Consider the following 23,433-nt stretch of genomic DNA (forward strand, 5'->3'; position numbering starts at 1 on the left):
CAATAATGCAAGCTCACTCGCAGCTCTACGCCTACCTACCGCGCTTTGACCGACCGAAGTGCGTTTCGTGAGCTTCAAAAAAAAACGCTCAATGGGTCAGTGGCAGCTCGAGTACAAAACCGCAAGCTGTTCTGTAGGTCTGCTGCAGGTGTAAACACGACACTCGCCTTGATTACCATCCTCGGCTATCTCCTACAACTCAATTCCGAAGAACCTCGATGCGCAACAGAAGGTCTCACCGCGGAAACTCACGGTTTGTTTGTACATGCGCCCCAGCCACTAGCCGAGCTAGTCATTCCCTGTTATCTTCGCGTCGTATCGGACTGGCACTCACTGGAAAAGGCTCATCTGCGAATCCTCACTCCTAGTGGCAGCTTTTCCTTGGCCAGCTCTGAGTTGTGTACGGGATTTTTCCGATGTCGGTTGTGCGTGTTTCTTCGCTAGTAGAGAAACTAACTATTCAATCAATTATTGCAAAATTTTCCCAAGTATTTAGTTCCAACACTTTCATCAGCTTCCGTCCGAGCAGAATAATTGTAAATGTGGTTGATTGAGATGAGGCAAATGATGGGCAGAGGTGTAACTGTAAAGTTCCTTACATTTATGTAGTTTAATCGGAGCGTGACGAAATGGAAATCGGTCCAGCTACGGGGAAGAAGTAGGAAGAGTAGTGAAAGTGCGTGTTTGTTAGTCCACAGTGTAAAGGCTAGTGGATTCCGGAGGTAACTATCCAAGGGCGTTGAATTAAATCCACAGTAAGCATTGTGCTCACGAAGGATACGGTTGACAGAACGAAACCCTCATCGGTTCGAGCAAATGGAATAAATTCATCCTCTGTCGTCACATTACGTTCTTTCTTTTCCACTTTATACAGTACAGTGTGTAAAACTGTCAATATGTGATAATCTCAGATGTTGGAAAGATGATATTCATAACAAACGCTTTTATGTTGGGGCTGTTGCTCGGAGGATTTTCATCGCAAGTCGAGAACACCTGTTTACAAATCATGGCCTGACTAGTAGATCTTATGATCTACCAGACAATCCAATCAACTACAGTAGAGATGTGTAAAATATAAGTTCAAGAAAAAAAACATTGAATTTGTTCTTGGTTACTGAAGCTATAGTATATAAGTTGAAATTGAAAAGAGTGCTGAAAGTTGAAATACTTTAGATCATCCTATGAATAATGGCCTTACAGAAAAAGTTATCAAATAACGATTTCGAGCTTCTCTCGATCAACAAAATGAATAACAACAGTAACAATACTGCTGGCAGCAGCAATAACGATTCGAACGGAAACGGCATTGTCGGTATAATAAGCACCGGCGGTGGTTCCGGTGGAAATGCTAATACCGCCGGTAACAACAACAGCGGCAGCATTAAAATGCCCCCGAAAAAGATCCAGTTCAGCACACCGGAGTTCAGCATCACGCCAATCGAGACGCTGCCTGGTAGTACGGCACGCCCGCCCCCCAACCGGAAAAGGTAAGCAGTTTCCTGTGTATGAGACTAAAATTTTAGTGTTATTTTATTTTAAAGAAAATCATAACCGATAAAATGAATCATTCTGGAACTATTTTTATGTTGGTGAAGCTCTTGCTGTTCTAAACATTCAGATGTATGACCGAGAATAATAACAGCAATATTATTTATTATTATTACTACTCAAATTTGAACTCAAAGGGATAGCTTCTACGATTGAGTAATGCTTTCAAAGAGATCACCGCTTCGCTATCCTGGTTTAATGAGCATGTACTAAACTATGGCGTAATGATTGAGTTTAATTTGGTTTGGTAGTTTATATCTTGCTGCGATAATTCTTATCTTCAAAAATTCATAGTTCTGAAAAGAACCGATTCCATAATCTTCAGCTAGAAATGCATGCTACATAACGCTAATGATCGCACCACCGGTAGCATTGAATATTTTGCTTCGCCGCGCATAATAGAATTTGCTCTCCACTGTGCCCCCCGGTAACTGCGCCAGCAAAATATCTTGTAGCATACGATGGTGCCTGTTGCTGCCGTATGCAGAATAAAGGTAAGGTGCTCCGCAGTGCCTAGAAGTTAACTCGTATGCAGCTCTTGTTTCCTAATGTCACGTACCTCTCACAGCTATACTCCACTCGCTACCGTGTAACAAACTAGACTGAAGCTGAATTTTCTACACACGCAGTCTTTTGTATCGAGTTGAGTGTAGGTTTTTGCCATGAAGGCGTGACCACGTAGTTTCGAGAAAGAGAAATGAAACTAAACACTTTGTTGAGTCAGAATATGTAGATAGTGGAATTTATTCCGTCCATGTTATTGTTATCCGTGCTCGGGAAGCAAGGCAATAGCGAGAAAAATGTATGGGAAAGTTTGACCTTGGAACTTTTCGCCTTTTTCACAACTGAGCAATAATGCAACAATGTTAAACTTCATATTAAACAATTGTCACCAAGTTTATCTATCCACTGACATATAAACGACTAAGATGCATTGAGTCGTTCGCTTGCTATAATCGTTTGAAATCTGTCGCTACGCGTTTCATTTTCAATTCTACAATAGAAAAACATATAGAAAACAAAGACGTAGTCCTACGCCAAAACTACAAAAGATTGCCTAAACAATGCAACCAGTCCAATCTATTTATTTATTAATTTCGTCAAGCAAATGAAGACTACAGTTATAATAATACAATGTTTACATATATTCTATACATTATTTCCAGTAGTTAGTCGTTTTTTGATTTGATTTCTGCCCATAGTGCCATAGTGACGCATCATGCGATTTATTGGGCCATTTTTGAGTAGTAAGTTCTGTGAGAATTTTCCGAAAATATTTTACTATTTCTCAACCCTCTAGTGCCCAAATTAATTTTTAGACGGACTTCGAAAAAATCACTATGAAGCTTTATAAACATATTTTAAGTTCTTATTGAAGCTTTTTAGAGGTTCAACTGGAGACCGCCTACAGGCGGCACTGGGCACTATAGGGTTAATTGACGACTGGGTGCATAAAAATTTAGTTGCGATAATAATTTAGAAGATTGCACGCGTTGAGAAATAATGTAAAGCATTGCATTGAAAGTTCGCGGCGTTTTTAAAGTGCTTGTATGTCTATAAGCATGCAGCGTGCTTCATAAGATGGTAAGGGAAATGCTGTCCAATTTAGCTTTCGAAGCGCGTACAAAAGAAATTGTTTTGACGTTGACTAACGTCTATATCGAAGTTAGGCCCCTGAATTTAAAAATCTAGTAATTCAACCAGGGAAACCCAGAGAAAAGTGGTCAGGTTTTGAGCGCTTATTTTGCAGTCATCTATAATCAGGTTTTCGAGGTTTTGGCATCAATCGATCAGAAATTCTTTTACGGTTAAATTTATGTAACAAAAACAAACTATTGTTTGAGATACACTATTGAAAAATTGGTAATTAATATCGATTGTCTAAATCATACCGCGCAGCCAATCACTACCTCTCTTCCCAAGCACAGTCGACACTAACGGATACAATCGATCTGACTTTGTTGTTATTGTTGTTGTCACTTTCTGTTTCCGATGTTTATGCTGCTGCTAGCGGAAAAAGTAGGAGGGTGGTATTCAAGACACGACCGCATGACGTTGACTACCGTATTCTTAAAAAAAAAATATTCCATTGAAGCAAATAGTATAGGGAATTGCAACGCTTCTTTTACAAAACTTCTGTAACAAAATTTCGAGGCTCCAAAAGGTACCAGTTTCCGATTATTCTCGTCCAGAATTCCAGCCATTTTAGTATTTTGCAGTAGCCATTTATTACTAACAGCCACCAGCATAACGGGTGAAACCGGCACGAGATGACCGGTACTATTTTGTCTTTCCTCCTTTCAGCTGCTAACACCTAGCGCTGTCGTGAAATTAACATCAACATAAACATGCATTTTTGCAAGGTTTTTTTCCGCTAGCAACAGCAGTTGTAAAACATAAAATTCAACTAACCGCTTCTATTATAAAACTGCGAGGCACCAAAAGGTGCCAGTTGCCGATTTCTTGTTTACTGGTTTCCGTCCAGAATTCCAGCCATTTTAGTACTTTGCAGTAGCCACCAGCATCACGGGTCAAACCGGCACGAGATGACCGGTACTATTTTGTTTTTCCTCCTTTTAGCTGCTAACACCGAGCGTCCGTATGTATCCGGTACGGTTTAATAATGAAACTGATGGGGTGAAATGTTCGAACGATACGTTTTATACCAAGGCTTCGTCAGATAAATAGAAAGAGGGATGGGCTACATAGATGATGGAATGGTAGAGACAAATGTTTCTTGAAAGCTGCGCCGGCCGCGCTCATAATATTAACACCAACACAAACATGCATTTTTGCAAGGTTTTTCCCGCTAGCAGCAGCATTTGGTAAAACAGAAAATTCAATTTGCCGCTTCTGTAACAAAATTTAGAGGCACCAAAAGGTGCCAGTTGCCGATTACATTGTTGTTTTCTGGTTAATCTACTAAAAGCCACCAGCATAACGGGTGAAACCGGCACGAGATGACCGGTACTATTTTGTCTTTCCTCCTTTCAGCTGCTAACACCTAGCGCTGTCGTGAAATTAACATCAACATGAACATGCATTTTTGCAAGGTTTTTTTTCCGCTAGCAACAGCAATTGTAAAACATAAAATTCAACTAACCGCTTCTATTATAAAACTGCGAGGCACCAAAAGGTGCCAGTTGCCGATTTCTTGTTTACTGGTTTCCGTCAAGAATTGCAGCCATTTTAGTACTTTGCAGTAGCCATCAGCATCACGGATCAAACCGGCACGAGATGACCGGTACTGTTTTGTTTTTCCTCCTTTTAGCTGCTAACACCGAGCGTCCGTATGTATCCGGTACGGTTTAATAATGAAACTGATGGGGTGAAATGTTCGAACGGTACGTTTTATACCAAGGCTTCGTCAGATAAATTAAAAGAGGGATGGGCTACATAAATTATGGAATGGAAGAGACAAATGTTTCTTGAAAGCTGCGCCGGCCGCTGTCATAATATTAACACCAACACAAACATGCATTTTTGCAAGGTTTTTTCCGCTAGCAGCATCATTTGGTAAAACAGAAAATTCAATTAGCCGCTTCTGTACCAAAACTTCGAGGCACCAAAAGGTGCCAGTTGCCGATTATAGTTTCCTGGTTAGTCCGTCCAGAATTCCAGCCATTTAAGTGTTTTGCAGTAGCCATTTACTACTAAAGCCACCAGCATTACGGGTGAAACCGGCACGAGATGACCGGTACTATTTTGTATTTCCTCCTTTCAGCTGCTATCACCTAGCGTCCGCATGTCACTGGTGCGGTTTTGGAATCAGAATGATGGGGCGCCGGCCGCTGTCGTAAAATTAACACCAACAAAAAGATGCATATTTGCAAGGTTTTTTCCGCTAGCAGCAGCATAAACATCGGAAACAGAAAGTGACAACAACAATAACAACAAAGTCAGATCGATTGTATCCGTTAGTGTCGACTGTGCTTGGGAAGAGAGGTAGTGATTGGCTGCACGGTATGATTTAGACAATCGATATTAATTACCAATTTTTCAATAGTGTATCTCAAACAATAGTTTGTTTTTGTTACATAAATTTAACCGTAAAAGAATTTCTGATCGATTGATGCCAAAACCTCGAAAACCTGATTATAGATGACTGCAAAATAAGCGCTCAAAACCTGACCACTTTTCTCTGGTTTTCCCTGGTTGAATTACTAGATTTTTAAATTCAGGGGCCTAACTTCGATATAGACGTTAGTCAACGTCAATAAGCGCTCAAAACCTGACCACTTTTCTCTGGTTTTCCCTGGTTGAATTACTAGATTTTTAAATTCAGGGGCCTAACTTCGATATAGACGTTAGTCAACGTCAACAGAAAATTCAATTAGCCGCTTCTGTAACAAAATTTCGAGGCACCAAAAGGGGCCAGGTGCCGAATATATCCATGTTTTTGGTCAGTCCGTCCAGAATTCTTTCAAGATAGCGTCCGTATGTAGCCGGTACGGTTTAGTAATGAAACTGATGGGGTGAAATGTTCGAACGGTACGTTTTATACCAAGGCTTCGTCAGATAAATTAAAAGAGGGATGGGCTACATAAATTATGGAATGGAAGAGACAAATGTTTCTTGAAAGCTGCGCCGGCCGCTGTCATAATATTAACACCAACACAAACATGCATTTTTGCAAGGTTTTTTCCGCTAGCAGCATCATTTGGTAAAACAGAAAATTCAATTTGCCGCTTCTGTAACAAAATTTAGAGGCACCAAAAGGTGCCAGTTGCCGATTATAGTTTCCTGGTTAGTCCGTCCAGAATTCCAGCCATTTAAGTGTTTTGCAGTAGCCATTTACTACTAAAGCCACCAGCATTACGGGTGAAACCGGCACGAGATGACCGGTACTATTTTGTATTTCCTCCTTTCAGCTGCTATCACCTAGCGTCCGCATGTCACTGGTGCGGTTTTGGAATCAGAATGATGGGGCGCCGGCCGCTGTCGTAAAATTACCACCAACAAAAAGATGCATATTTGCAAGGTTTTTTCCGCTAGCAGCAGCATTTTGTAATAAAACAGAAAATTCAATTAGCCGCTTCTGTAACAAAATTTCGAGGCACCAAAAGGGGCCAGGTGCCGAATATATCCATGTTTTTGGTCAGTCCGTCCAGAATTCTTTCAAGATAGCGTCCGTATGTAGCCGGTACGGTTTAGTAATGAAACTGATGGGGTGAAATGTTCGAACGGTACGTTTTATACCAAGGCTTCGTCAGATAAATTAAAAGAGGGATGGGCTACATAAATTATGGAATGGAAGAGACAAATGTTTCTTGAAAGCTGCGCCGGCCGCTGTCATAATATTAACACCAACACAAACATGCATTTTTGCAAGTTTTTTTCCGCTAGCAGCATCATTTGGTAAAACAGAAAATTCAATTAGCCGCTTCTGTACCAAAATTTCGAGGCACCAAAAGGTGCCAGTTGCCGATTATAGTTTCCTGGTTAGTCCGTCCAGAATTCCAGCCATTTAAGTGTTTTGCAGTAGCCATTTACTACTAAAGCCACCAGCATTACGGGTGAAACCGGCACGAGATGACCGGTACTATTTTGTATTTCCTCCTTCAGCTGCTATCACCTAGCGTCCGCATGTCACTGGTGCGGTTTTGGAATCAGAATGATGGGGCGCCGGCCGCTGTCGTAAAATTAACACCAACAAAAAGATGCATATTTGCAAGGTTTTTTCCGCTAGCAGCAGCATTTTGTAATAAAACAGAAAATTCAATTAGCCGCTTCTGTAACAAAATTTCGAGGCACCAAAAGGGGCCAGGTGCCGAATATATCCATGTTTTTGGTCAGTCCGTCCAGAATTCTTTCAAGATAGCGTCCGTATGTAGCCGGTACGGTTTAGTAATGAAACTGATGGGGTGAAATGTTCGAACGGTACGTTTTATACCAAGGCTTCGTCAGATAAATTAAAAGAGGGATGGGCTACATAAATTATGGAATGGAAGAGACAAATGTTTCTTGAAAGCTGCGCCGGCCGCTGTCATAATATTAACACCAACACAAACATGCATTTTTGCAAGGTTTTTTCCGCTAGCAGCATCATTTGGTAAAACAGAAAATTCAATTTGCCGCTTCTGTAACAATTTTAGAGGCACCAAAAGGTGCCAGTTGCCGATTATAGTTTCCTGGTTAGTCCGTCCAGAATTCCAGCCATTTAAGTGTTTTGCAGTAGCCATTTACTACTAAAGCCACCAGCATTACGGGTGAAACCGGCACGAGATGACCGGTACTATTTTGTATTTCCTCCTTTCAGCTGCTATCACCTAGCGTCCGCATGTCACTGGTGCGGTTTTGGAATCAGAATGATGGGGCGCCGGCCGCTGTCGTAAAATTACCACCAACAAAAAGATGCATATTTGCAAGGTTTTTTCCGCTAGCAGCAGCATTTTGTAATAAAACAGAAAATTCAATTAGCCGCTTCTGTAACAAAATTTCGAGGCACCAAAAGGGGCCAGGTGCCGAATATATCCATGTTTTTGGTCAGTCCGTCCAGAATTCTTTCAAGATAGCGTCCGTATGTAGCCGGTACGGTTTAGTAATGAAACTGATGGGGTGAAATGTTCGAACGGTACGTTTTATACCAAGGCTTCGTCAGATAAATTAAAAGAGGGATGGGCTACATGAATTATGGAATGGAAGAGACAAATGTTTCTTGAAAGCTGCGCCGGCCGCTGTCATAATATTAACACCAACACAAACATGCATTTTTGCAAGGTTTTTTCCGCTAGCAGCATCATTTGGTAAAACAGAAAATTCAATTTGCCGCTTCTGTAACAAAATTTAGAGGCACCAAAAGGTGCCAGTTGCCGATTATAGTTTCCTGGTTAGTCCGTCCAGAATTCCAGCCATTTAAGTGTTTTGCAGTAGCCATTTACTACTAAAGCCACCAGCATTACGGGTGAAACCGGCACGAGATGACCGGTACTATTTTGTATTTCCTCCTTTCAGCTGCTATCACCTAGCGTCCGCATGTCACTGGTGCGGTTTTGGAATCAGAATGATGGGGCGCCGGCCGCTGTCGTAAAATTAACACCAACAAAAAGATGCATATTTGCAAGGTTTTTTCCGCTAGCAGCAGCATTTTGTAATAAAACAGAAAATTCAATTAGCCGCTTCTGTAACAAAATTTCGAGGCACCAAAAGGGGCCAGGTGCCGAATATATCCATGTTTTTGGTCAGTCCGTCCAGAATTCTTTCAAGATAGCGTCCGTATGTAGCCGGTACGGTTTAGTAATGAAACTGATGGGGTGAAATGTTCGAACGGTACGTTTTATACCAAGGCTTCGTCAGATAAATTAAAAGAGGGATGGGCTACATAAATTATGGAATGGAAGAGACAAATGTTTCTTGAAAGCTGCGCCGGCCGCTGTCATAATATTAACACCAACACAAACATGCATTTTTGCAAGGTTTTTTCCGCTAGCAGCATCATTTGGTAAAACAGAAAATTCAATTTGCCGCTTCTGTAACAAAATTTAGAGGCACCAAAAGGTGCCAGTTGCCGATTATAGTTTCCTGGTTAGTCCGTCCAGAATTCCAGCCATTTAAGTGTTTTGCAGTAGCCATTTACTACTAAAGCCACCAGCATTACGGGTGAAACCGGCACGAGATGACCGGTACTATTTTGTATTTCCTCCTTTCAGCTGCTATCACCTAGCGTCCGCATGTCACTGGTGCGGTTTTGGAATCAGAATGATGGGGCGCCGGCCGCTGTCGTAAAATTAACACCAACAAAAAGATGCATATTTGCAAGGTTTTTTCCGCTAGCAGCAGCATTTTGTAATAAAACAGAAAATTCAATTAGCCGCTTCTGTAACAAAATTTCGAGGCACCAAAAGGGGCCAGGTGCCGAATATATCCATGTTTTTGGTCAGTCCGTCCAGAATTCTTTCAAGATAGCGTCCGTATGTAGCCGGTACGGTTTAGTAATGAAACTGATGGGGTGAAATGTTCGAACGGTACGTTTTATACCAAGGCTTCGTCAGATAAATTAAAAGAGGGATGGGCTACATAAATTATGGAATGGAAGAGACAAATGTTTCTTGAAAGCTGCGCCGGCCGCTGTCATAATATTAACACCAACACAAACATGCATTTTGCAAGGTTTTTTCCGCTAGCAGCATCATTTGGTAAAACAGAAAATTCAATTAGCCGCTTCTGTACCAAAATTTCGAGGCACCAAAAGGTGCCAGTTGCCGATTATAGTTTCCTGGTTAGTCCGTCCAGAATTCCAGCCATTTAAGTGTTTTGCAGTAGCCATTTACTACTAAAGCCACCAGCATTACGGGTGAAACCGGCACGAGATGACCGGTACTATTTTGTATTTCCTCCTTTCAGCTGCTATCACCTAGCGTCCGCATGTCACTGGTGCGGTTTTGGAATCAGAATGATGGGGCGCCGGCCGCTGTCGTAAAATTAACACCAACAAAAAGATGCATATTTGCAAGGTTTTTTCCGCAAGCAGCAGCATAAACATCGGAAACAGAAAGTGACAACAACAATAACAACAAAGTCAGATCGATTGTATCCGTTAGTGTCGACTGTGCTTGGGAAGAGAGGTAGTGATTGGCTGCGCGGTATGATTTAGACAATCGATATTAATTACCAATTTTTCAATAGTGTATCTCAAACAATAGTTTGTTTTTGTTACATAAATTTAACCGTAAAAGAATTTCTGATCGATTGATGCCAAAACCTCGAAAACCTGATTATAGATGACTGCAAAATAAGCGCTCAAAACCTGACCACTTTTCTCTGGTTTTCCCTGGTTGAATTACTAGATTTTTAAATTCAGGGGCCTAACTTCGATATAGACGTTAGTCAACGTCAAAAACCTTGCAAATATGCATCTTTTTGTTGGTGTTAATTTTACGACAGCGGCCGGCGCCCCATCATTCTGATTCCAAAACCGCACCAGTGACATGCGGACGCTAGGTGATAGCAGCTGAAAGGAGGAAATACAAAATAGTACCGGTCATCTCGTGCCGGTTTCACCCGTAATGCTGGTGGCTTTAGTAGTAAATGGCTACTGCAAAACACTTAAATGGCTGGAATTCTGGACGGACTAACCAGGAAACTATAATCGGCAACTGGCACCTTTTGGTGCCTCGAAATTTTGGTACAGAAGCGGCTAATTGAATTTTCTGTTTTACCAAATGATGCTGCTAGCGGAAAAAACCTTGCAAAATGCATGTTTGTGTTGGTGTTAATATTATGACAGCGGCCGGCGCAGCTTTCAAGAAACATTTGTCTCTTCCATTCCATAATTTATGTAGCCCATCCCTCTTTTAATTTATCTGACGAAGCCTTGGTATAAAACGTACCGTTCGAACATTTCACCCCATCAGTTTCATTACTAAACCGTACCGGCTACATACGGACGCTATCTTGAAAGAATTCTGGACGGACTGACCAAAAACATGGATATATTCGGCACCTGGCCCCTTTTGGTGCCTCGAAATTTTGTTACAGAAGCGGCTAATTGAATTTTCTGTTTTATTACAAAATGCTGCTGCTAGCGGAAAAAACCTTGCAAATATGCATCTTTTTGTTGGTGTTAATTTTACGACAGCGGCCGGCGCCCCATCATTCTGATTCCAAAACCGCACCAGTGACATGCGGACGCTAGGTGATAGCAGCTGAAAGGAGGAAATACAAAATAGTACCGGTCATCTCGTGCCGGTTTCACCCGTAATGCTGGTGGCTTTAGTAGTAAATGGCTACTGCAAAACACTTAAATGGCTGGAATTCTGGACGGACTAACCAGGAAACTATAATCGGCAACTGGCACCTTTTGGTGCCTCTAAATTTTGTTACAGAAGCGGCAAATTGAATTTTCTGTTTTACCAAATGATGCTGCTAGCGGAAAAAACCTTGCAAAAATGCATGTTTGTGTTGGTGTTAATATTATGACAGCGGCCGGCGCAGCTTTCAAGAAACATTTGTCTCTTCCATTCCATAATTTATGTAGCCCATCCCTCTTTTAATTTATCTGACGAAGCCTTGGTATAAAACGTACCGTTCGAACATTTCACCCCATCAGTTTCATTACTAAACTGTACCGGCTACATACGGACGCTATCTTGAAAGAATTCTGGACGGACTGACCAAAAACATGGATATATTCGGCACCTGGCCCCTTTTGGTGCCTCGAAATTTTGTTACAGAAGCGGCTAATTGAATTTTCTGTTTTATTACAAAATGCTGCTGCTAGCGGAAAAAACCTTGCAAATATGCATCTTTTTGTTGGTGTTAATTTTACGACAGCGGCCGGCGCCCCATCATTCTGATTCCAAAACCGCACCAGTGACATGCGGACGCTAGGTGATAGCAGCTGAAAGGAGGAAATACAAAATAGTACCGGTCATCTCGTGCCGGTTTCACCCGTAATGCTGGTGGCTTTAGTAGTAAATGGCTACTGCAAAACACTTAAATGGCTGGAATTCTGGACGGACTAACCAGGAAACTATAATCGGCAACTGGCACCTTTTGGTGCCTCTAAATTTTGTTACAGAAGCGGCAAATTGAATTTTCTGTTTTACCAAATGATGCTGCTAGCGGAAAAAACCTTGCAAAAATGCATGTTTGTGTTGGTGTTAATATTATGACAGCGGCCGGCGCAGCTTTCAAGAAACATTTGTCTCTTCCATTCCATAATTTATGTAGCCCATCCCTCTTTTAATTTATCTGACGAAGCCTTGGTATAAAACGTACCGTTCGAACATTTCACCCCATCAGTTTCATTACTAAACCGTACCGGCTACATACGGACGCTATCTTGAAAGAATTCTGGACGGACTGACCAAAAACATGGATATATTCGGCACCTGGCCCCTTTTGGTGCCTCGAAATTTTGTTACAGAAGCGGCTAATTGAATTTTCTGTTTTATTACAAAATGCTGCTGCTAGCGGAAAAAACCTTGCAAATATGCATCTTTTTGTTGGTGTTAATTTTACGACAGCGGCCGGCGCCCCATCATTCTGATTCCAAAACCGCACCAGTGACATGCGGACGCTAGGTGATAGCAGCTGAAAGGAGGAAATACAAAATAGTACCGGTCATCTCGTGCCGGTTTCACCCGTAATGCTGGTGGCTTTAGTAGTAAATGGCTACTGCAAAACACTTAAATGGCTGGAATTCTGGACGGACTAACCAGGAAACTATAATCGGCAACTGGCACCTTTTGGTGCCTCTAAATTTTGTTACAGAAGCGGCAAATTGAATTTTCTGTTTTACCAAATGATGCTGCTAGCGGAAAAAACCTTGCAAAAATGCATGTTTGTGTTGGTGTTAATATTATGACAGCGGCCGGCGCAGCTTTCAAGAAACATTTGTCTCTTCCATTCCATAATTTATGTAGCCCATCCCTCTTTTAATTTATCTGACGAAGCCTTGGTATAAAACGTACCGTTCGAACATTTCACCCCATCAGTTTCATTACTAAACCGTACCGGCTACATACGGACGCTATCTTGAAAGAATTCTGGACGGACTGACCAAAAACATGGATATATTCGGCACCTGGCCCCTTTTGGTGCCTCGAAATTTTGTTACAGAAGCGGCTAATTGAATTTTCTGTTTTATTACAAAATGCTGCTGCTAGCGGAAAAAACCTTGCAAATATGCATCTTTTTGTTGGTGTTAATTTTACGACAGCGGCCGGCGCCCCATCATTCTGATTCCAAAACCGCACCAGTGACATGCGGACGCTAGGTGATAGCAGCTGAAGGAGGAAATACAAAATAGTACCGGTCATCTCGTGCCGGTTTCACCCGTAATGCTGGTGGCTTTAGTAGTAAATGGCTGCTGCAAAACACTTAAATGGCTGGAATTCTGGACGGACTAACCAGGAAACTATAATCGGCAACTGGCACCTTTTGGTGCCTCTAAATTTTGTTACAGAAGCGGCAAATTGAATTTTCTGTTTTACCAAATGATGCTGCTAGCGGAAAAAACCTTGCAAAAATGCATGTTTGTGTTGGTGTTAATATTATGACAGCGGCCGGCGCAGCTTTCAAGAAACATTTGTCTCTTCCATTCCATAATTTATGTAGCCCATCCCTCTTTTAATTTATCTGACGAAGCCTTGGTATAAAACGTACCGTTCGAACATTTCACCCCATCAGTTTCATTACTAAACCGTACCGGCTACATACGGACGCTATCTTGAAAGAATTCTGGACGGACTGACCAAAAACATGGATATATTCGGCACCTGGCCCCTTTTGGTGCCTCGAAATTTTGTTACAGAAGCGGCTAATTGAATTTTCTGTTTTATTACAAAATGCTGCTGCTAGCGGAAAAAACCTTGCAAATATGCATCTTTTTGTTGGTGGTAATTTTACGACAGCGGCCGGCGCCCCATCATTCTGATTCCAAAACCGCACCAGTGACATGCGGACGCTAGGTGATAGCAGCTGAAAGGAGGAAATACAAAATAGTACCGGTCATCTCGTGCCGGTTTCACCCGTAATGCTGGTGGCTTTAGTAGTAAATGGCTACTGCAAAACACTTAAATGGCTGGAATTCTGGACGGACTAACCAGGAAACTATAATCGGCAACTGGCACCTTTTGGTGCCTCTAAATTTTGTTACAGAAGCGGCAAATTGAATTTTCTGTTTTACCAAATGATGCTGCTAGCGGAAAAAACCTTGCAAAAATGCATGTTTGTGTTGGTGTTAATATTATGACAGCGGCCGGCGCAGCTTTCAAGAAACATTTGTCTCTTCCATTCCATAATTTATGTAGCCCATCCCTCTTTTAATTTATCTGACGAAGCCTTGGTATAAAACGTACCGTTCGAACATTCCACCCCATCAGTTTCATTATTAAACCGTACCGGATACATACGGACGCTCGGTGTTAGCAGCTAAAAGGAGGAAAAACAAAACAGTACCGGTCATCTCGTGCCGGTTTGATCCGTGATGCTGATGGCTACTGCAAAGTACTAAAATGGCTGCAATTCTTGACGGAAACCAGTAAACAAGAAATCGGCAACTGGCACCTTTTGGTGCCTCGCAGTTTTATAATAGAAGCGGTTAGTTGAATTTTATGTTTTACAATTGCTGTTGCTAGCGGAAAAAAAACCTTGCAAAAATGCATGTTCATGTTGATGTTAATTTCACGACAGCGCTAGGTGTTAGCAGCTGAAAGGAGGAAAGACAAAATAGTACCGGTCATCTCGTGCCGGTTTCACCCGTTATGCTGGTGGCTTTTAGTAGATTAACCAGAAAACAACAATGTAATCGGCAACTGGCACCTTTTGGTGCCTCTAAATTTTGTTACAGAAGCGGCAAATTGAATTTTCTGTTTTACCAAATGCTGCTGCTAGCGGAAAAAACCTTGCAAAAATGCATGTTTGTGTTGGTGTTAATATTATGAGCGCGGCCGGCGCAGCTTTCAAGAAACATTTGTCTCTACCATTCCATCATCTATGTAGCCCATCCCTCTTTCTATTTATCTGACGAAGCCTTGGTATAAAACGTATCGTTCGAACATTTCACCCCATCAGTTTCATTATTAAACCGTACCGGATACATACGGACGCTCGGTGTTAGCAGCTAAAAGGAGGAAAAACAAAATAGTACCGGTCATCTCGTGCCGGTTTGACCCGTGATGCTGGTGGCTACTGCAAAGTACTAAAATGGCTGGAATTCTGGACGGAAACCAGTAAACAAGAAATCGGCAACTGGCACCTTTTGGTGCCTCGCAGTTTTATAATAGAAGCGGTTAGTTGAATTTTATGTTTTACAACTGCTGTTGCTAGCGGAAAAAAACCTTGCAAAAATGCATGTTTATGTTGATGTTAATTTCACGACAGCGCTAGGTGTTAGCAGCTGAAAGGAGGAAAGACAAAATAGTACCGGTCATCTCGTGCCGGTTTCACCCGTTATGCTGGTGGCTGTTAGTAATAAATGGTTACTGCAAAATACTAAAATGGCTGGAATTCTGGACGAGAATAATCGGAAACTGGTACCTTTTGGAGCCTCGAAATTTTGTTACAGAAGTTTTGTAAAAGAAGCGTTGCAATTCCCTATACTATTTGCTTCAATGGAATATTTTTTTTTTAAGAATACGGTAGTCAACGTCATGCGGTCGTGTCTTGAATACCACCCTCCTACTTTTTTTGCAGTCATCTATAATCAGGTTTTCGAGGTTTTGGCATCAATCGATCAGAAATTCTTTTACGGTTAAATTTGTGTAACAAAAACAAACTATTGTTTGAGATACACTATTGAAAAATTGGTAATTGATATCGATTGTCTAAATCATACCGCGCAGCCAATCACTACCTCTCTTCCCAAGCACAGTCGACACTAACGGATACAATCGATCTGATTTTGTTGTTATTGTTGTTGTCACTTTCTGTTTCCGATGTTTATGCTGCTGCTAGCGGAAAAAACCTTGCAAATATGCATCTTTTTGTTGGTGTTAATTTTACGACAGCGGCCGGCGCCGCATCATTCTGATTCCAAAACCGCACCAGTGACATGTGGACGCTAGGTGATAGCAGCTGAAAGGAGGAAATACAAAATAGTACCGGTCATCTCGTGCCGGTTTCACCCGTTATGCTGGTGGCTTTTAGTAGATTAACCAGAAAACAACAATGTTGGTGTTAATATTATGACAGCGGCCGGCGCAGCTTTCAAGAAACATTTGTCTCTACCATTCCATCACCTATGTAGCCCCTCCCTCTTTCTAATTATCTGACGAAGCCTTGGTATAAAACGTATCGTTCGAACATTTCACCCCATCAGTTTCATTACTAAACCGTACCGGGTACATACGGACGCTCGGTGTTAGCAGCTAAAAGGAGGAAAAACAAAATAGTACCGGTCAACTCGTGCCGGTTTGACCCGTGATGCTGGTGGCTACTGCAAAGTACTAAAATGGCTGGAATTCTGGACGGAAACCAGTAAACAAGAAATCGGCAACTGGCACCTTTTGGTGCCTCGCAGTTTTATAATAGAAGCGGTTAGTTGAATTTTATGTTTTACAACTGCTGTTGCTAGCGGAAAAAAACCTTGCAAAAATGCATGTTTATGTTGATGTTAATTTCACGACAGCGCTAGGTGTTAGCAGCTGAAAGGAGGAAAGATAAAATAGTACCGGTCATCTCGTGCCGGTTTCACCCGTTATGCTGGTGGCTGTTAGTAATAAATGGCTACTGCAAAATACTAAAATGGCTGGAATTCTGGCCGAGAATAATCGGAAACTGGTACCTTTTGGAGCCTCGAAATTTTGTTACAGAAGTTTTGTAAAAGAAGCGTTGTAATTCCCTCTACTATTTGCTTCAATGGAATATTTTTTTTTTTTTTAAGAATACGGTAGTCAACGTCATGCGGTCGTGTCTTGAATACCACCCTCCTACTTTTTGAACAGATTCAATGCGTTCTTCATGTGTTACAATATAGGAATTCCATACAATGCTACAGTATTCCAGAATTGGTCGGACGTATGTAATATATAATAGTTTGATTGTATATGGGTCTTGAAAATTATGGCCGAAGCGTTTTATAAAGCCCAGCTTACTATTTGCTTTGTTGATTATTGTGTTATAATATTCTATGAATGTAAGTTTGGAGTCTAAAACTACGCCTAGGTCCCTTACGATTTTGCATTTTTCTACTGGTTGGTTTCCTAAGAAAATGTCTGTTGGTGGTGTTACTGTTTTTCTGCTGAAGACTATTTAATTACATTTTTTAATGTTGAGTTGCAATGGACTTTTGTTGCACCAAGTGTAGAATACATTAATTTCATTCTAGAATATTTTGAAGTCTTCTGCATTGATTATTTCTATAAAGAGCTTCATGTCGTCACCATATACAAGCACATGTCTTGATTTAAGAAGAAAGGAAATGTCATTCACGTATAATCTAAAAAGAAAAGGGCCCAGGTGAGAACATGTCTTGATTTAAGAAGAAAGGAAATGTCATTCACGTATAAAAAGAAGAGGGCCCAGGTGTGAACCTTGAGGAACCCCGGAAGTTTCTTCTATTGGATTTGAAAAGGAATTTTGAAAGCGGACTATTTGTGTTCGTTTTGTTAAGTATGACTGCAGCCATTCCAAAATTTTTGTTTCCATTCCGTATTTTTCGAGCTTGAAGAGCAATAAAGGTATGTCGAGTCTGTCAAATGCCTTGCTCAGTATAGTCCGTATAAAGAGCTTCTACGTGGTTGATTTTTTGAAAAATTGTAATTTTTCATTCACAGGGTTAATTTTTCATGGAAGGAAAAAAAATATTATCTACAACTTTTTCAAAAAGACTATGCAAATCAAACAAACCGTTTTGACTGTAAAAATATCTTCAATTCCCCTTATTGTGCTCTATTGGAAATTAATAATATTTCTGCAGCCAAAACGGTTTGAATGATTGGCATAGCGTCTTCGACAAAGTTTTAGATAACATTTTTTACCTTCAAAAAAAACCTAAAGAGCAAGATCGCGCCAAATCACCGATGGTCGAATATCGACCATTTTTTATTTGAATGAAACTTTGCACACGTATTTGGCTCAGCAAACTGAGCATTTTCCACAGATGGAGCGATTTTTTACACCCATGAGTTACATTCTAAGAGGGTGTATGCCTTTTGGCATAGGTTTTATTCGAAGCATTGTAGCCCAGAAACCGTTGGTTGTATAGAAAAACTGTCTAAGAATGAGTTGTACGGAATTGAAAATGCACCATAAAAAATATATACACTGTACAAAAAAAAATTTTTTTGACCAAAAATATTAAAAATAAACATTGAATTTCAATTTAAAAAAAAAGTTGGATTTTTTCTTATTTTTTTTTAAAGAAACTTGACGTTAACACGCAACTTTAAAAAAAAAGTCCAGGATGGAGAACTGAAAAATATTTTTTTATGGTAGATCAATTTTTTTATAAAAATTCTAATTCAAACATTTTTCAAAATATTTGTATTCTGATGATTTTAAAAGATGCAGAGAGTCATTTTAAATCAAAAAGCTGTTGGTAGTAAACATTCTAAACGCATTGGTTTTCGAGTTATTTTAAATTTAAGCTCGATAAATTAATTATATTTCGGAAAATACACGTTTTTCTTAATTTGTCCATGGTTCTCCAGCAAAAATCTTACGTTCATTGGAATGCTTGATCAAGAATATACAATTCATTCTTTGACAACAAAACGATTGGATAAATAACTCAAGCGCTAAACCTTAGCCTACCTACACGTTCCCCCTTGCCGAATGTTTTATAAAAAAATATGTTTGTCGTGCAACACTTGTTACTTGTTTACTAATGCTAACTGTTTTTAAAGTACGCAACCAATAGCTACTGGGTTACTTATAATATCTGTTTTCGTATATAAATACGATTGCACTACTCCAGATGTGTTAGTAACAGTTTGCATTTTGTGAAGATGAATAAAGTGAAAATGGAATACACCAAGCCCAAATGCTGTAAACTCTTTCCTGGTCATCGGTGCTCATCAAGCTTACGCGAATTAAACGAAAACGTTATTGCAAAATTAAAAACATTGAACAGTCAAGCTCATTTTAATACGTCTTTATCAATTTGTGATTCGTTTAGTTATTTGAATGATAGTCAAGCCACCATTCATCCCTTCGTTGTTTACTATTCAGAATCTGGAACACTTACGAATACCAGCTTCATCATAATATCGGAAGTACTCCATCATGATACAGTTGCGGTTCAGGTGTTCATTGCCAAATTAATGAGTTTTTTGAAAACAACAATAGAGTTGAAAAAAGCGATATTAATGTCTGATGGAGCTGCCTCACAATATAAAAATAGAATAAACTTTGCAAGTTCAAAACATAATATAACGTCGATGCAGAGTGGCATTTTTTTGCGACTTCTCATGTTAAAGGCCCATGCGATGCAATTGGTGGCATATTAAAACGAATGGCAGGAAATGCAAGTTTAGCTAGAGAACATGAACATCCCATTACAAGCGCAAAAGAATTGTATGATTGGTCTAATCAGAAAAGTAATAAAAATTCATCAAAAATGTCATTTAGTTGGGTATAAAATGAAGAATATGAACAAGGAGTAACAGAATGGAGCAATATTTTCAAAAAAAATCTATAATAATAGCTGCCACACAAAAGTATTACTCTTTTGTTTCGATTTCAGAAAATAAGATACAAACGAAGCTGTTTTCAAAAGATGACGAATCATTTACTTATGATGTACATGAAATATAAAGTGAAACTAGTTCTGTAAAGTATCTATGTCATGAAAAAATATGTTCTTAAGATAATCAAACTCGATAATTAAGATAAATAACTCGATGTTCTTAAGATAATAAAACTCGAAAATAAATATTTGATATATATATACAGTCATGGAGAAAAAATAAATACACTTGCAGTGTTGGATGATTTTTCGTATTTGCGCAGTGATTTTAATTGTTCTATGATGTTATGTTACGTCATTAAGATCTGCAGACACTCTTTTTAAAAGAGGCACGGAGAAATGACTGGAGAAATTTCTTTGTCGGTGATTCCGAATTTTTTTTGCGTGAGTTAGTGTTTTTAAAGTGGCGACAAAAATAAATACACTATTGAAATATATAAACAAAACAATCCAAATTAGCTTTATTTCTCTACATATTGTTAGAAAAGTGATTTTTTACGTTACAAAACTCACTTTCAAAATTTAGTTGCCTGTTTTTTTGTTTTGTAAAGCCATATTCAATCTTCGTCGAATGTTTACCCCCAGGTTTTCACGAGTAGAAGCTGAACTAGCATTTCACGCTGCCTGTCCGACGTTCCATAAGTCTGTTTTATTTTTTGGATGATGCTTTGCAACCTAGACTTTCCCAATCTTCCATAAAATTTCTTAAGGATTTAAATTAGGAGTCTGCGCTGGTAAAACTAATAATTTTATATTTTTGTTTGAAAATCATTTTCGTGTTTTAAAAACTGTATGTTTAGGATCGTTATACTGCATAGAGATCCAGCAATGTGGCATGTTTTCTTCGGCATATGGAAGCAAAATCGACCACCTAGGTACACAGGAAACTTTATTCTACTTCAAAAGCGAAACATTTTGGCAAGAACAGTTTTTTCTTAAAAGTTTTTAGACTAGGGTGCAACTAAATGGCACATCGTGTTTTGGTCGGATGAGTCGAAATTTTACCTTTTTGGTTCAAACGGTCAGCAGCTGGTGAAAAGACCGGTGAATAGTGCCTTCAACGCACAATTAACCACGAAAGTAGTAAAAATTGGAAGTGATCACAAAACGGTGTAATACTGTTTTCCGATGCTGGTATGGAACCCATTGGTTTTATAACATAGACTATGAATACTAATGACTGTGTAGATGTTTCACGTAGCGCAATGCTTCCGTGTGCCAAAGATAACATGCTTCTTCGTTGGAGAGTAACGATCCTAAACATACAGCATTGAAAACACGAAGATAATTTCAAACGAAAAAAAAAATATTAGTTTGACCAGCCCAGACTTTTAATTTGAATCCTTTAGAAATTCTATGGAAGATTGGGAAAGTCTAGGTTGCAAAGCACCATCCAAAGAATAAAACAGACTTATGGAACGTCGGGCAGGCAGCGTGAAATGCTAGTTCAGCTTCTACTCGTGAAAACCTGGTGGTAAACTTACCCGGAAGATTGAATATGGCTTTACAAAACAAAGGACAAGCCACAAAATTTTGAATGTGAGTTTTGTAACGTTAAAGGTCACTTTGCCAACGATATGTAGAGAAATAAAGCTAATTTGGATTGTTTTGTATATATATTTCAATAGTGTATTAATTTTTGTCGCCACTTTAGAAACACTAACTCACGCAAAAATTTTTCGGAATCACCGACAAAGAAATTTCTCCAGTCATTTCTCCGTGCCTCTTTTAGAAAGAGTGTCTGCGGATCATGATGACGTAACATAACATCATACAACAATTAAAATCAGTGCGCAAATACAAATAAATGTTTAAATTAGAATTTTCATAAAAAAATTAATTTACCATAAAAAATTATTTTTCATTCCTCCATCCTGGACTTTTTTTAAAAGTTGCGTATTAACGTCAAGTTTCTTTAAAAAAAAAATAAAAAAAATTTCAACTCATTTTTTTTTTTAAATTGAAATTTAATGTTTATTTTTAATTTTTTTTGGTCAAAAAAAAATTTTTTTGTACAGTGTATTTTTTTATGGTGCATCTTTATTTCCCTACAACTCATTCTCAGACAGTTTTTCTATACAACCAACGGTTTCTGGGCTACAATGCTTCGAATAAAACCTATGCCAAAAGGCATACGCCCTTTTAGAATGTAACTCATGGGTGTAAAAAATCTCTCCACCTGTGAAAAATGCTCAGTTTGCTGAGCCAAATATGTGTGCAAAGTTTCATTCAAATCAAAAATGGTCGATTAAATTTTCACGTATTTCCAGGCGATTTGAAATGATTCTGCTCTAAATTAATCCACCTAGCGGTCAGACCCAGCCATTCTCATTTAAACTTTTATTTGTAAAAATAGATTTACATGAACGCTTCAATCTAATAAATGTATATTCACTCTTTAGGTTCTAAAATATTGATGTTGTAATCTATACATATAAAAATGTAGTCCGGTCTGTCAGTCTGTTTGATCCATATAGGCTCGAAAACTATCGAACCGATCGACGTGAAAATTTGTATGTAGGGGTTTTTGGTCCCGATAAAGGTTCCTATGATAGTTTGAGACCCCTCCCTCTTCTGGAAAGGAGGGGTCCAATACAAATGAAACATACATTTCTGCACAACTTAAAAACAAACCAAGCAAATGAAACCGAATTTGGCATGTGGATGTTTTAAAGGGTAATAAATATGTCCATAATGGTTCGACGCCCTTCCCTCTTATGGAAGCACATGTGTCTGAACAAATTTCTGCACATCTCACGAACTAATCAACTAAATGGAACCATATTTGGCAGGTGAATGTTTTTAGTTGTAACAAATGATACACAGCTGCTGAAATCGACCACAGACCCCATTTTGGATTCTAGGTTGGCGACTTCCGGTTCCTGGAAAACAGCGGAAAATGATCGAATTACACCCAATATGGGTGTTTCTTCAACCAAAATGACGCTCAGAGGCCAGAAATTATTTTTTTTGATACCATTTTGAAATCCAAGATGGCGACTTCCGGTTTGTGAAAAATAGCCTAAAATAACCAAAGGCCAAAGTCGAAGATTTTGTCATTTCGATAAAACCATTCATTTCAAACGATTTGTTATTTGACTTTGATCATATCCTATGGCCGATTCGTCGTGCATTTGCAGACTTTAAACACATCGCAAGGAATCAATGAATTTGGAACGTTCAAATAGCACAAAACCACATTTAAATTATGTTGAGACCACATATATCAATCAAAGCAGGTATAGCCACATATCAAATTGTTATGAAGTTTGTTATTTGTAAGTTTGAGAGGTGACTTGTTCGTATGACACTAGTTATGTTCAAATAAGTCATGTAATCTTTGAAATAATAGACTTTCGTTGTTTTATTCACAATTTAATACATAACGGTGGTTTAAGTTCAATTATAATTAAATGAAATGGGAACGTATAGGGCAGCCAAACTTTGAAACCACGTGTTCAATCATAATTCATCAGTTAACCCTTAACTAGCCCGCTCATCTGATAATAATATAGATCAAATCGGTTGTGCATTTTCTGAGATAATGAAGTTTCGTGATTTTCACATTTCGGTACTTTACAGACGAAGTTACAGTCCGATTAAAGTGAAATTCAATAGGGTGTTACGAGGCAGCTAGACTTATTAGTTGACACTAATTTTTTAGAAATCGGGTCAGCCATCACTGAGAAAAGTGAGTGAGTTCAAGTAGTCTTTGGAATATGTTCCTTTTCATAGCTGGATTTCACATTTTT

At 39.3% G+C, this 23,433-nt stretch overlaps 1 protein-coding gene across 1 annotated transcript in view; it reads left to right on the forward strand.

Annotated features, from left to right (window-relative positions):
• The first annotated feature begins 410 nt into the window (after positions 1 to 410).
• LOC129720010 (myb-like protein U) overlaps positions 411 to 23,433 on the forward strand; it is an 87,321-nt gene continuing 64,298 nt past the window's right edge. Inside the window, exon 1 of the mRNA XM_055671420.1 lies at positions 411 to 1,487. Coding sequence (XP_055527395.1) covers positions 1,189 to 1,487 — 299 coding nt within the window. The 5' untranslated portion in view covers positions 411 to 1,188. The remainder of the gene's footprint in view (positions 1,488 to 23,433) is intronic.

This window comes from Wyeomyia smithii, chromosome 2, assembly GCF_029784165.1.
Source record: "Wyeomyia smithii strain HCP4-BCI-WySm-NY-G18 chromosome 2, ASM2978416v1, whole genome shotgun sequence".
Classification (NCBI taxonomy): domain Eukaryota; kingdom Metazoa; phylum Arthropoda; class Insecta; order Diptera; family Culicidae; genus Wyeomyia; species Wyeomyia smithii.